The following is a 16081-nucleotide window of genomic DNA, read 5'->3' as shown; positions in this document are numbered from 1 at the left end:
CTGTTCGCAGATTAGTGAAAAATTTGATATGCATTTGCAATCTAGAACCATGAAATTTCGACGAATTTCGAAACCAGGCAATGAGTATTACGATGTCCCTCAGTAGTAAGCGGGGGTATATTCGCGACAGAGTTGAGTTGTTTCCCTCCTGATGCTTCCCCCCTTTCCTTCCCCTCTGAGTTGAATCCATGTTCCTTCTTGGACTCTAGCCATGTCATACATGGAGTACATACCTACTTATGCTCCGACTCAACGTAAAATCCAAAATTAACATCTATTGACTGTTCTTCTAATTTAGCATTTATGCTCAGCTGCCAGGTATGCGCCTATATTGTTACATTAACGGTGAATGTGAAACAGGGACCATTAATTGTTCTATAAATTTCTACATATATTTTCTAATAAACTATTATTATTTGAATAATATACAGCTGTTCTCCGAAAATGCAGTGAACTTGCTATTAGATATTTGATGAAAATAAGCTGGAAAGTATATATATATAACTCTTCAAACCCATAATGGGATTTATTATAGATGATTTTATCGAAAATTGGCAAATTCTACCATTTTGACTTCAAGTCAAAAAATAAAAAAATCAGACGCCGTCATTAGAAGGATATAGAAAAACCTATCACAAAAAATGACAAAAAAAAAACAAGAAGCAGCCTGAAATGGAGTAGCTCTTTTACTTTTTGGAAAGGAGATACCCTACAATGGCAAATTTTCTGGCATTGTGTTTTAATTTTGTTCACTCAAATACAATTACTTCTTCCAATGGTTAATCCATTAATTTTAACTGGTATCAATAACACCATGTAATTAATCTTGACCACTTGTTACCTGCTAGGAGAAAACACATGATGAAAAAATGTCTTTGGCGGCAGATCAAATAGATCCTTACATTTTCTACAGATTACTTGTATTTTCTTTTCAAATTTATTGCAGAAATTATACAAAAAATAAATACTAAGGTAATTCAAACCTTTAATTCGAAATATCGTAGTAAAATAATATTTTAGGTTTCATTTTAATCTGTCTTTATATTATTCTTTTCTCTTAAAACAATACATTAAAGTAAAGTAAATAAAACAATAAAGTAAATAAAAGTGATGTTTAATATCGACAATATCAAACACATTTTTGAGTATAAGACCAAGAATTAAGTCGAAACGATTTCTAGTCGATTGCTTACAATAGGGCACTGCTCATAATGTCTCTTTCATATTTCCTGCATACTGGGCTAATTTTTCTTCAACCTTGCTATGTCCCTTAGCAACAACCCCCGATAGACAAGGCCTCTACGGTCTACCATGGTGTCACAACGAGACGTTATATACATCCCTTTAATGTTAAGTCTGTGCGCTCTAGAATAAGGTGAAATTACTTTCCACTTGTTAATATAATTTTATATACATCCATATCATGCAATTCAAAACACAAATATTATAGAATTCATTAATAAAATGCAGCCGCTTTCCGCATCACCCAGGGCGTACGGCGCTTGGTATGCATTACCTATTTTTTTATTTGCAAGGCAGGTTTCCAAGTAGGTGTATATTCCTTCCATTTAAAACAATTTATTTAGGAAAAAATGAATGAAAAAAATTGTTGATGAATTTCAAAACAACTCCATACAAAAATGGTTTTATGAATATTTGCTGTGGCGTCAACTCCAAGTAAGCAATAAAAACAATATTCACTTCTATTAACACTTCAAAAAATATGAAATAAATCTTTGAAACATTAGACGAGTTTTCTTTGACTGCCCATTTTTTTTTGTTAGAAATAACTCTACGAAACTTGTAAAGTTTTCTTTTCTTTCCAGCTTTAGAACAGCTTTTCAAACTGTCATTTAATTTTTTTACACTAATTATTCAGTAATGCATTTACTACAGACCAAATTACCATTCTGTAAACATTTTCTGCTTGATATCCTGAACTGCATTCGCATTAATAATGTACTTGTTCCTCGTTCACTAAATTATTAAAAATTATCTCTGCTGTTAAATATTTCTAATTTGAATTTCAAAAATTCTTCTTCATATATGGTACATGATTTCTGAATTATGATATAAGAATATAAAATTACATTTACAATGCTTTTTTTTGGAATACAAAAGCTTTCTCCGACTTGAATTTTGAATTAAAGAAATTGAGCATTCTAGTTCTTTTTCATCTGTTAAAAAATTTTTGCAAATGTTGCATTTCAATTTTTTAAGGACCATGTGGACACAGAGACCATCTAAATATACTAATACTAATATACTAATATTTTCATATTTTTTAAAATCTCTTTTTGTAAGCAAAATGGGAAATACAAGTAATTTTTCTGAAATAGAATTTTTAAATTCTTTCCAATTTTCTCTAACTGCTTTCTGAAAAATTTCGAAATTTCCATGTTTGTTTGATGTGAAACAAATTTTTTAAATCCTATGCATTCTTACTTTGCTTTCACTTTCAAATACTTGTTGGAGTGAAACATGATATTGTTCTCCTGCCATTTGTCTATATAAGCCAAATCATGCCTCTAAATTGTCGGTTTGAAATTTTCCTAGCAGGATGTACTTTATTCCAAATGCCTCTTCACAATATTTAACTATTTCTTTCCAGAGCAAATGTAGTCTTGAAGAAAGCAGAACACTTTTTATTGTTAGTATACCGGTATCACATTCCATATTTTTTCAGTCTTCCAACCAGTTCAAAAATCCATCTAAAAACTTGTATCTTTTGTTGGTTTCAGATGATGTCAGGGATTTTTTATACATTATTTTCACGGATTCCGTGAATGGAGTTTTTACATTATGGTGATTGCATTTCATCTATTGGAAGAATCACATTTTTATCTGGAGATACAGTGAATTGTAATTTCTGCTTAATACACCTTAAGAAATGCAGTTTGTTCTGCTGTGACTGAAGGCGAGTGTTAATAGAAATGCATATATTTCTCAAAGTCACAGGATGAGGTAACAAAATATAGCAAACTTCCTGACAAGTTTATATGCATGCGGAGCCACTGAATAAAATAATGAGTAGAATATAATCATTTCAGTGGAGTACCTTTTACTGTGCTCATTTTGAATAATCAAGGCAGACTGCTCTTTAATAAATGCTATAACATTGGTAAAATTTTCTTGGGTTATATTTAAATTATCCATGAAACCATGAATCTGGCAAATAATGCTTTAATTCAGCAATGAAATATCTGTCTTCATTTCTGGCAGATGCTCTAATATTTCATTTAAATAGTTGATGTCATTGACTTTTATTGGTAAAGAAGGAATATTTTACAGGCTGTTTTTCCAACAAAAGCTGACACCTCTAATAAATAATTTATTATGACAGAAAATGCAATTTCAGGCCCAAGACATAATTATATTTACAAACAAAATTTTTCCTTTATGAATGATATTCTAGAATTTTTTTTAATTTGCTAATGAAATGCGCTGCTACAGTTTTTTAAGATTTTTAAATTCTCTTGTCTCATCGTAATTCTTTTTTTCTGTTATGCTTTCCTGGAGAGCTTTTTCTGTATATTGTTGCTCTATTTTCTTCTTTTTTTATTTCTGGATTTTCTTTGTGAAATGTTGAAGATGACATGAAAGAAATACAATTTGGCATCTGAGAGGAATTGCACCGGTGAATAGTCTTGGATATTTAAGAGGGGCACTTAAAAATTTTCCTGACTTTGAATCAAATAGACTAGTTTCTTTTTCAGTACCATTTGTTTTAAAATGTAATTCACAGACCTATAGTAAAGGAAATTATTCGTAAATATTGACTTCCTTTCATGTTTAATTTAAATACAGTAACATATATACAACATGAAACATGTAATCATAAGTACGGAGCGTTTTTATTTTGTGTACGCTGATGCATTTATCATTATGTTATATAATAAAGTTTAACTATATAAACGTAATTATAGAATGGTTATATAATTGTAAACATAATTATGGCAAATATTATAATTATTATTGACAATAATACTGCCTACATTACAGCATTTTATGAAATAATTATTTTTTTAATGCATTTGATTAAAATCCCGAAAAATGGATATTATCGAGTAGTTAAACTTCTAAAGTGAGAATAAATGATTTTTCTTTTTGAGATATTTGGCATTAATTTAAAACAGTTAAATGATATCCTATTATGCCACGTCTGATAAAATCCGTGACGATGTATGACACCTAACCATTTCTTTTTATGTTCTTTCTCTTTAGGGGAAAAAAAAAAAAAAACACTGACTTTTGGGAACATAGCAGATTAAAGGCCTTTTTATTCCTTATTTTTAGTGAACTCCGAATGAATTTTCTTGCAAACAACAAAACACGCTTCCTACCTCCTCAAACACGAGAATGACTACTGGCTAAAAATGGCTTGAGAAGGGGAGAGCTCATTTCGTGTCGATAAGCTTGATGAGGGTGAAATTCTTCTCTGGGTCTCCTGATTCACACCCACTCGTGTCACTACTCGGTACGACGTCATGACTTTCATGTGACCTTAGTATTCTTTCCTTGTCTTACCAGTGGTTGTGTTCTTTTCAACCGACAGGGAATCCTAGAGATTCGGGGATATTTGTGGCGAAAGAAAGAAAATGGTTGTGTTCCGCACTGGATCTGCTTTTACACGGTACCGGTGTCTCTAAACTAAGGATATTCATTGGTTCATTCATTTTACTGATTGGACTAAATCTGAATACTTGGTTCCGAAATCGCTGATATGGTTCGGAATGAAAAATTCATCTCTTTTATGCATAAAAACAAATGCTTGTTTGTTATGTTGTGGTTGTGTACGGTAGGAATTGAAAAACAGATTGTATAAAGTAACTATTATTAAAATCGTATATATTTTTTCATTTTGAGGAATCCTTAATGTTGTTATAACTAAATATTGTTACAAAAATTACTATTCAGACTTATAATTTTAACGCTTGATTCTCCTGTCAAATGTGGGAAAATGTAATGTAAACCATGATTTTAGATAATTTAAAAAAAGCAAAAGATACTTATTTGGAGATTAATTTTCCTCTCTTTAAATATAGGTATTTAGTGCATACGTGGAATAAATCTATTTTATTATTTTAAAAATTTATTGCAATAAGATTTTTTTTTTTAAATGATCGACTGTCTTTTTCAATTTTTTTATTAAATCATAAACAAATATGAGATACTAATTAATAAATACACTCTAATAAAAGTAATTGTCTTCATTTTTAATAATTACTTTTTATTGAAATAGTATCAAGTGGAAAGAGACATGATTTAAAAATTCTACATATATTTAAAATTTACTCCTATAAGAAAAGCTAGTCTGACAGCTGCATTTTAATGAGTTTTGCTCTTTTTCATTAAACAAGTATTATTATATTTAAAATTTCTCTGTTGCATCTGTCATTTAAAAAATATTTGAGATTAGATGTTCAAGCTATAAGTTTACATTTTGCATGTATATATCTATAAAAGTATTGAATTATTTTTTAAATTGTAATCTGGTATCATCTACATTTACAAATTGATGTTATTTTCAAAAGTTTTAAATGATATTGAAGTAAGAAATTACATAATAAATGATTATTACTTTTGCATAATAATAATTATTACTTTAATGTATTAATACTTTTATATATTATTGCTAAAAATTTCAATTATATATTTTATGGAATTTTATCTTAATGGCTACCTTAGCAAAACATTTTTAAACTTCACATTTCGATAGACATAAAATGGTACAATTTATGCAGCCTTGCACCATTCTGTTGATTTTCCATCTTTCTAATTCTTTGACTACATTTGGCAAATTACTGCAATACTACCAAAGGAATAAAGGACTTTAAAATTTTGGATTTAGCTTCCTGGTTGTACTGAATGAACTTCCTGGTCCTAAAAATATTGTACTGAAATAATGGAATGTTTGATATATAAAGTCTTCAATGGTTTTAAGCTTTGAAAAAAAAATTTAAAATTTTTCTATAGATATTTGAATTTGATATTTAAAAAAGTGCAGGGATTAAATTCTAAGCTTATTTAAATAATATATTGCAAAATATCAATTAACTTATATTATATGTAATTTACTGATTTAAAAAACAACAACAAGTCTTTAGATTAACAAAGTTTTGTGAAGATATAATGTTGATAACATCTTTAACCTAGAGGTAAAAAGAAATAAGATTCAAGCAAAGTTTCAAATAAAAGTTCTTTTAAATATAGTATTTTACCAAATCTTTGACATCAGTTTCAAATATTGAAAAGTATTTGAACCAAATTATGTTTCTTGTATCAAAAGAATAAAATATCTTTCATAAAGTTACCGTGAAAAGGCAATTGATTTAATGTTTTAATGTATACATATAGTGGGGGGCAAACTGTGAATTATTATTGTTATTATTTTAGAAAAATTAAAGCTTAAAATTAAGGTAAAAAATTTCATATCATTAGAAGTAGATCTTTTGCATTCTAATAAGGTTGTATTGACTTTATTTTTGAAAAAAGAAAATGGTCTGTTATATCATTCTTTTTCTTTCAATTTCAGAAATAACATTCAACATCAGATATTGAATGCTCCTTTCTTCTCTTTTTTACATTTTTCATGACCACTCAGAAATTATTTTGTACTAAATTTTAGTTTGAATTGGTTTGATTCTGGAATATCTGATCATTTGAACAAGTAGGTATATATTTTTAGTTATTTAGACTTTAGTAATTAATTTAACATCTTATAATTTCAAACAAATGAAAATACAAGTAGAAAATTACTGTCAATAACATATAAAGTATTTTGGCTATTGTAAGTTTGGATATTTTATATCTATATCAATTGTAGTGTAATAATACTTCTTGTTTCACAACAATTATAATTTTAATGTTAAAGTAAAACCATTTTTATATTATATTTGTTATGTGGAATGAATGATTTTGGGAGATATATTGTAGATATATTTATTGTTCTAGATGACGATTTGTTTCACCAGGAATATTGAGTATATTCATTTTCAAATGAATCATTTAAATGTAATTACATGTCCATGATTTTGCTAAATTGTCTGAGATTAATGCTATGTTATTTTAACTATAAAACTTAAATTTTTTAAAAATTGTGTTTAGGAACCTCTTTTATAGAAGCAATGCCATCCTTGTAGCTCTGATAAAAACACAAATATCTGGATTATTGATCTTCCGAATTTCACACCGTAATTTCCCTTTTTTGTTCTGTACGCAGATATTAAACAAAATCATTCTTCTTTAGATTCCAACAATTGAAAAAAATCACATACTAAAGATTGGAATAACCATAAACACATTTTGTATTTTGGGGTAACAATGTAATCTATTTTTGTAAATATATATGTAAGGTAAAAAAATGTGTTTATATATTTTTAAAAAATTGCGAACGTTCGGAAAAAATTTGAATGTCTGTTAAATTGGTATCATTAAAAAACAATTAAAAAAATTTTAATGGTATAAAATTCTTTTTTGGTACAGTGATAATTCAAAAGTTATAATGGAAAATGCAAAATTTTGCTTAATTTTTAATTAATTAAAATTTTAAGAAAATCTCTCCAAGATGCACATTCCTAAAGTCCAATGCATATATGTACCATTTGGTAGCTTTAGGTCAAATAATCTGGCCTATAGAACCAATACACACTTGTACATACTTTCTCTTTAGTATTAGAAGTGATGGAGATTGAACTTCTGTTCAGAGGCATGTTTGATATACGAAAAGTATCGTATTTTTTCTAATTTATGTATATTAAATTTTTTTTTTTCATATTTATGCATTTGAATTATCTATATTTAAAAACATTTTGTAAAGAATATATCTGTAATGTACTAATTTTAGAAATTGATTAGAATAATTGGAAAAACTTGTTAAATTATCATCATTTTGGAGCAAATATATTTTAGAATGAAATTACTTTATATTGTAAACTTTTCAATATTACATTAAAAATTCTTTAACTGTTTTAGTTCCTAACATTTATCATGCATCTAAAATTCCAATATTAGATGCAGGACAATATAATACTGTATTTTTAGATGCACTTTAATTTATGTTATATAAACACTGCATATTATTGTATAATTTTTCAAATATAATGATAATTATACTTAGGCATTATACTGGTTATAAACAGATTATCTTTGTAATGTTATTACATGCACACTTTATTAAATTGAATTTTGTAGGTTTATAATTGGAAATTATTTTTGATGTTGTATGATAGTTCTGAAATTAGTGGATATATTTATTGCATATTAAATTAGTTTTTTAACAAGCTGTATAACTATAATTTGCATAAAAAAAAATTTTGAAAATCAATTTGTGTGTATAAGTTTTTGAAGTTAATACGTGATAGCTTAAAAAAATCTTCTATATAAGTATATTTGTAAGTTTGCTTTATGAATAAATAACAAAACCTCTTCAGTATAGAGTATGATATAATTCTTATTATGTTGCTTTTCGGGATTAAAAAAAAAACTCTTGTTGAGGAAAACTTAATTTTAATAGAATATCCCCCCTGCCACCTGACATGACATGGACATGTCATTGCAGTTCTTTTACCTGATAGTTGCTAAAAATATTTAATGAGAAACATTGAAATCATAAATATAACAGCAATATTCATTAAAAAAATGTGGTGGACAAAAAACATTTATGCAACAAAATCTAAAATTAGTCTTTTTACTTAATAAATGTAACTTACCTAAATAAATGTATATCAGAGATATCAAACCAAAATAACATAAAAATAAATTACGAAAATGAATCTCCCTCCCTCTCTCCCTCTCTCTCTATATATATATGATTACATATTTGATTGGATTGGAATTTTATTGCTCAGTGGCCAGATTTTATCCGTTATGCACGGTAGTTATGATAGATTTGTCAAGATGCCACAGACGGTCATAATAAATTGATTATAACCTATACATGAGCTTACTATTTTTTATAAGCATAGATTAACAACAGATATGACATTGTGAAAGACATTACATGTTTATCTTTCCTTGTTTAAAATATTACTTTAGGTTTCATGATACATATTTTGCATTTGATTTTCATTTGGAAATAGAATGTAAAAATAGTCATTTTTTCCAACTCTGAAACAACCATTCTTGAAACATGATCGTCCTAAAACAATGAAATTTGATTTTCATGATAAATGATATCATTAATGATTTATTACAATGATATCAGACAAAAATTAACATCAGTTGTGAAAATGTATGGTGTGGTATTTACTTTCAGTTGCTTTTTTAATAGAAGGAATTATAGTTAATAAAATGATGTAATGCATTCTAAAGTTTATTTTTATTTTTTGGAATTGATACCATTGTACAATATAATGCCAATTTTTAAATTGTTATAAATGTACTATTTTGCTTTATTTATTTATATTTTTATTAAATCATACTATTATAGTTGCATTAATTTATGTCTTCAACCAACTTTCCAAAAAAAAAATTCTATTACTTTTATTTGGTAGATCAAGGCTATCACAGGAACTATAATTAGTTTAGATTGCATCAGAACTATTTATTCTAAAAGCTGGTAAAATCGAATCTATTTGCTTTATCGATTGTTTGATTCTCTCTCTGTCTCTTTTTGTTATTTACATTGTAATTATTTTGAAAAGAGAAAAGTTATCTCAGTGCTTAATTATTTATCTATAGTAATAGTTTAAAATATGCCATATTTATGTTTAATTTTCTGGCTGATTTCTCACCCTGAATAAAAGATGCTGGCATTATTAATGCTTTAGAATTTTTTTCTATATTTACAGAACTGTAGGTTTCCTAAGATTTTGTAAGACAACTGATGGCCCTTTCTGAATAGGTGTAAAAATTTTAATAAGTTACTTTTCAATAACTTTTAGGATATAAATTTAATAATTAATTAAAATTATAAAATTTAATCTAAAATTTAAAAATATATAATTTTTTATTTATATTTCATGTAGCATTTTAATATAGAATGAGGTTACCACTATCCCTGAAAACTTGAATTTTATTTTGCTATACTCAAGACGAGCAAAGTATTGGCTTTACATTAGGTCCATGAAAAGTAAATGAAATTTACACCAATTGTTTCAATTCACAGACCAAAAGAAAAAATAATCACATCCTAAAAATATTGCTCTAGGATATTGGATGGCATTTTAATAGGCAATTTCAAAAAACAGAGCAATATGAAATTTTAATTTGAAATTGAAATTTTGTGCAATTATTAAAGTCCTAACACATTTTTCTATGAGCTGTCATGCTCTGAGACAGTACTATTTAAAGTCTTTCAAAATCCATTCATCACTAAATAAATTTTTTGTTTTTTAAAATTTTATTTTTGTTGTGTTTTTTTTTGTTTTGTGGCTTTTTTTAAACTTTTTTTTAATGTGCATGAATTTATTTTGAATATTTATTAATGTGCATGAATTTACATTTTTGAAATGTACATAAACATTTTTTGAAAATAGTTTTTTTTTTTTTTCCCTCACAAAGTTTTGAAAACTTTACTATATCTCTCAATGGAATTACAAAAATTTCACTCAAGAGTGAAAATAATTTAATATTCCAAATTTAGGCATTTAAAAATAGTTCCAATTTAATTAAATTATCTTAATATTTGATATCTCATTTTATAGGCGTTTTTATATCAATAGCTCTTGAATTTAACTTTTTGTATCATATTAATAGCATTTCATTTAAGCAGGGAAAACTGATATTCCGACTTCCCCTGCCATACTTGATTTGCTACAAACATAAATATGTTTTAAAAGACTGTATTTTTCATAAAAATTCTACTGGATTATTAACTTTATTCTTAGAGTTCTTCTAATAGAAAAAAGATGTTGATATTAGAGAGTTGTCAATCTCCAATCTTTTCTCTCTGTGTAATTTGAAGAAAGGGAAAAAGGGATGCAGCATGTAAGATTAGCGTACGAGGAAGAAATCTTCAACTGTCTGAATAACAGGAGATAATATTAGTATGGCATTCATTGTGTCTTTGATATGCGTGAATGCAGAACTGAAATGTTCTTTGAAGTGTAGAAATAGTTACTATCCATATAGTTCTTGTAAGGATTCATTTATGCTTAGTATTGCTCCATACATTCAAGGTGTGGGATTTAAGAGTCTGGTTTTTATTATTGTATATAGTTAAATGAACGTTCAACAATTCCTTAAAACAAATAAAAGCAAATGAATTTACATATCAGTTTTGGAATGGAATGAAAAAAATAAACCAAGGGGAAGCGGCTAAAATTAGATATGTGACTTCTACTTAGCCTTTGAACCTAGGGGTATCACTTCACACTCAAAGACATTTTATGAGTCTTTCATATTTTATGGGAAAATTGGATTTGAGAAAGATTTTATCAGTCTCGATGAATATTGTATCAGTAAATTCGAAATTTTTATTTTATTGAATGATGAGATGCAAAAGGAATTTTAACTTTTTAAATATATATGGATAATTGTAGCTTGCATGAAATTTTGAACCATTTTTTATCTGTTGTATATTATTTATCCAGTAGTTAGTTCTTCCTTAGCGAGAAGAAATGATTACATTTCAATTTTTAGAGAATGGCCAACTTCCCAAGAATTTTTAAATGAACTAAGTGTTTAGAAAATGCAGATTCTGCTGTATGAGCTACAGAAATGAGAAATAGTCTATTTTGAAAATAGCAGATTCATAACATCAAAGTCTAAATCATATAAATTTGTTGCTTTACTGCATTATAGTTTTTACCTATCAGACAGAAGTTTCTCTTATTATTGGCATAAATTATTCCAACTATTTTTACATTCTTGTATACAGACTATCCATTTTTAGCATAGAATATGAAAATGTTGGTTATTGGGTGTTTGAAACCGTTTAAAATTGATGTTCTTGAATGCTTGAAGTCTGTAAATAGCATTTTTCTGATTTTGCAAATAGCGATTTATATTCTGATAGCCGAAAAATGAATACTGCATATTTGAAGAGATGTAAAAAAAGGTCTATTTACCATTAAAAAAAGTTTGTGGGAAAAAAAAACTATCAAATATGAAACATGAATGTCAGGATTTAGTATGTACCTTCATTCACAGAATTTCGGAGAAGTTCTTTCTCAACTATAATCTGGTCAGAAATATGAGTGTTTGGATCTGAGTAGAATAGCCAAACAATCCCGGCTATAGCATAGCAAGATGTAAGCCATTCTTTCTGTAATGTGAATTGGAAATGCCTACAAAAATAAATAAACCACGAATGAAATTCTGTTTTTATAAAATTAAAAACCTTTTGAATTCAGACTTGAAATTTAGTAGATTTTAAGGACTTTGAAGTATCCAAAAATCAAACTTTCAATTCTTTTTTTATCAAAATATTGAAAAGGTCAAAAGTCTTATCAGAAAGGGGATATAATTAAGATTTCGATTATACAATTCTGTAACTAGACCATAGATGGCAGGGAATTTTTCTTTAATAAAAATATTGAGGTTGAAAAACTTCAAGAAAAAAAAACATTTGTTACAAGGCATTTAATTTAAATTGAATTGAAAAAAAAAATGTGGTGGAGAGGGGAATTTTCAGATTACAAAAGATCGTATATGTGGAGAAAAATGGCCATTCTAAATGTATCGAGGAAAAAGGACAAATGAAGGTAACTCCTAAAAATGAGGAAAAAGCATAAGAAAGAGAAACACATTGCAGATAAATTAATTTATTTAAAATCAAAAAAGGCATAAATGGCAGGTTAGGTTTATTCTGTTAGTTTTCCGCTGAAATCTGAGCAAAATTAATTGAAACACTAGAAGAAAATAGAGAATTTCGTTAGATAGCAGAATCAAGCTGCTTGGTAATTCAGGCTTTAACAAAGTAATTTAAAATGTAAATTTAAAATATTTTAACATAACACTGTTTCCAGATCATTTGTTTAAATGTAAATACAGGTTTCTTAATTTACAACTCTTTACCTTTTCTTTCTGTCAAGTTCTGACGAAAAGTAAGAGTAGAGATTCTTATGGAATTAACTTTTTTTAATGAAATTTTTTTCAATAAAATGTGATTATGTTTGGGAAATTAACACCCTTTAATAGTTTATCTAGACAGCATCTAATTATTGATCTGTAGCATCTAACAGTGTGACTCTTGCAGTGTGATAATGAAGTTTTAATTTATTAAATGGAGACCATTCATATCCTTAGTGCTCTTTATTTACATTTAAAAGATGTAAACAAGAAAATAATCATTTGAACATCAATAGTGAAAATATTTTATTTAAATTTAATGGTTGCATTAATTATATTTTATTTCAATTCATATCTAAAGTATGTAATATAATGGTTCTTGAATTTTCTATAAAGGGTCCTTAAAACTTTTTTTATTAGTAAGCATTTTTTTAATAATTGATTGCAATAATTATTCTAATCATTCCATTATGAGAGTAGATTCAGACCTTCACAATACTTGAATAATTTTCTCACTCGCTTAAGCTCTTTCAGCACTATATAGTGGCCCAGATTTGATGTTATTTTCAAGAAATTCTTGTTTCAAGACAAATTTTGGAGATTTTTGACTTTAAAAGCATTAGGTGACTTCTAAATTCCTCTAAATATTTAAGGTTATTTTTTTTCTATAATTCGTTTATTTTTGAAATAAGTAATTAAAAGTATATTGTTAATTTTTGAAATAACTATTCATAATATGTTTTATTAACATTAAAACGATATCTTGGAAAGAAAATAAAGCGATTCTTAAAACTTCTAAGTACCTTATTAAATCAAATTGACTAACTTTGACATTATGGCTTTTTTGTAGATTTTTCTATAAATCTGTAGAAAAAGTGGGAGCGAAAAGTTTTGCTATGCGACAATGGACGTACTGTGGAAGCATCTCCAAGATGAAGTAAAACTTCTAACCGCTGCATTTAAAATGACTTACAAAAAGAAGCACCATTTGGTTTTGATTTAAGCTGAAACATTTTAAATATTAGGAATTCTTTTCTGATCGCCTTGTATGTGAGAATTGATTTCTTTACTTTTAAGACTTAAGATCTATTTCCATCGTCCAATATTTTCAGGAGTTTTAATACCTTTGAGTCTAAAATGGTATTATTGTTATTATTTTATATGTCTCCGAAGTGTAATCATGACCTGAAATGAGTAGTATTTATAAGTGCACATCTTTCCACTGAAAAGTACCCATTGTAAGAATGTGTGACTGCTCAAAGATCCAGAAATGTAGATGTTTTATATGGCTCACCTTAAATGAAGAGAAAAGAAAGAATGAAATAGAAATGAATAATTTCTCCATTGGTTGTGTTTAAAATTTTCGATTAATTCTGCGATTACATATCTTATTGAATGCGTTTTTTGAATATTTTTGTATGCAATCACAAGTGGGAGATATTATGCTTATGACTAATGTAAAGAATCTTAACAAAGAAATTTTAAAAAACTCATTTTTTGATAAAATAGACATTTCATTTGCGCAATGTGTGCATCAAAATGTTTAAATTGCATGAACTTAATTAAAATTTCATTTGCTTACTGACTCTAAAAAGAAATTTGCTTGCCTGTGACTAATGTTAAATAGATTTTTTTTCCCCTGAAGAAATACATACATAGTTGCTTCTGCAATGGAGAAACCATTTGGCTGTAGCCAAACATTTTCTCAGCATCAACAAGTAGAGACACAGTTATCTATTAACGAAGAAGACAAGCCTTTCGCATGCAACATTTGCAGTAAAGTTTTTTCCCAGCGTTATTATTTAAAAGCACATTTACGAACGCACACGAAAGAAAAACCATTTGCATGTGACATTTGCAATAAAGCTTTTTCACAAAAAAAGAATTTAAAAGCGCATATGCTGACGCATGCTAAAGAAAAACCATATGCATGCGATATTTGCAGTAAAACGTTTTCTCTACGGCTTTATTTCGAAGCACATATGCGGGCGCATACAAATGAAGAACCATTTACATGTGACGTGTGTAATAAAGCTTTTGCTGGAATTCCACATTTACAGGCACATTTACGAACGCACACGAAAGAGAAACTCTTTGCATGTGAAGTATGCAGTAAAGTCTTTTTCAAAAAATCGGATTTAAACAGGCACTTACTTACGCATTCGGGAGAGAAACCTTTTGTTTGTGATGTATGTAATAAAGTATTTTCTAACAGCTCGAATTTAAAGAAGCATATTCGAACGCATACGAATGAGAAACCATTTACTTGTGATTTATGTAATAAAGCTTTTTCTGCCAATTCCAATTTAAAACGACATTTTCGAACTCATACAAATGAGAAACCGTTTGCATGTGACATGTGTAGTAAAGAATTTGCTGACAATTCGAGCTTAAAGAAACATTTGCTAACGCATACGGAAAAAAAATCGTATACCTGTATCGCTTGTAATAAAATATTCCCGCTGCGATCTAAGTTACATGTACATTTATGGACGCACATGAAAGATAAATATAAACCTCATGTATGTGACGTGTGCAGTAAATCTTTTTTTAAAAAATCGAATTTGAAAAGACATTTACTTTCGCATTTGCATTCGAAAGAGAAACCGTTTAAATGCGACATTTGTAATAAAGCGTTTACTGAAAAATCGCATTTAAAAAGACATTTAAAAAAAAAACATAGGAAGGAGTTGCCATTTGCGTGTAGCATGTGCACTAAAATATTTGCTGAGGAATCGAATTTAAGAACACATTTACAGACGCATCTAAACAAGCCACCTTATTCATGCGACATTTGTAAAGAAAAGCTTTCTGACAACTCGAATTTAAAGAAACATTTACGAACACATACAAGAGAGAAACCACATGCACTTGATATTGATAATAAAACATGTTCTCAGCAGTCTAAATTGCAAACACATTTACTAAGGCCTACTACGGAAGAGAAACAAGTTACATGTGACCTGTGTAATAATGTATTTCCTGAAATATCCACTTTAAAAAAACATTTATGGACGCATACGATATAACCTTTTGCTTGTGACTTTTATAGCAAGAATATTCCTTATTCATTGTATTTAAAGATACATGTACTGATACTTTCAGTAAAACAACAACAAAAAAAAAA

The 16081-nt window shown here is 27.8% G+C and overlaps 1 protein-coding gene across 4 annotated transcripts; it reads left to right on the top strand.

The window, feature by feature from the left end:
* Positions 1-4389: 4389 nt before the first annotated feature.
* LOC129989268 (zinc finger protein 431-like) lies at positions 4390-16081 on the top strand. Of its 4 annotated transcripts, none has more exons than XM_056097677.1 (3): positions 4390-4477; positions 6536-6670; positions 13805-16081. In XM_056097677.1, exon 3 carries the CDS (start codon positions 14625-14627, stop codon positions 15981-15983), a length of 1359 nt encoding a protein of 452 aa, XP_055953652.1. In that variant the 5' UTR covers positions 4390-4477; positions 6536-6670; positions 13805-14624; the 3' UTR covers positions 15984-16081. The 4 variants fall into 4 exon arrangements, with proteins under 4 accessions (XP_055953652.1, XP_055953650.1, XP_055953651.1 ...); XM_056097675.1 differs by lacking the exon at positions 4390-4477 and adding an exon at positions 4508-4633; XM_056097676.1 differs by lacking the exon at positions 4390-4477 and adding an exon at positions 4508-4726.

Source organism: Argiope bruennichi, chromosome 10 (genome assembly GCF_947563725.1).
Source record: "Argiope bruennichi chromosome 10, qqArgBrue1.1, whole genome shotgun sequence".
Classification (NCBI taxonomy): Eukaryota; Metazoa; Arthropoda; class Arachnida; order Araneae; family Araneidae; genus Argiope; species Argiope bruennichi.
This window is presented reverse-complemented; position numbering and strand designations above follow the sequence as displayed.

Bases quoted from the DNA above. Each gene is read 5' to 3' on its own strand.
- LOC129989268 (XM_056097677.1), top strand. From the start codon at position 14,625: ATGGAGAAACCATTTGGCTGTAGCCAAACATTTTCTCAGCATCAACAA.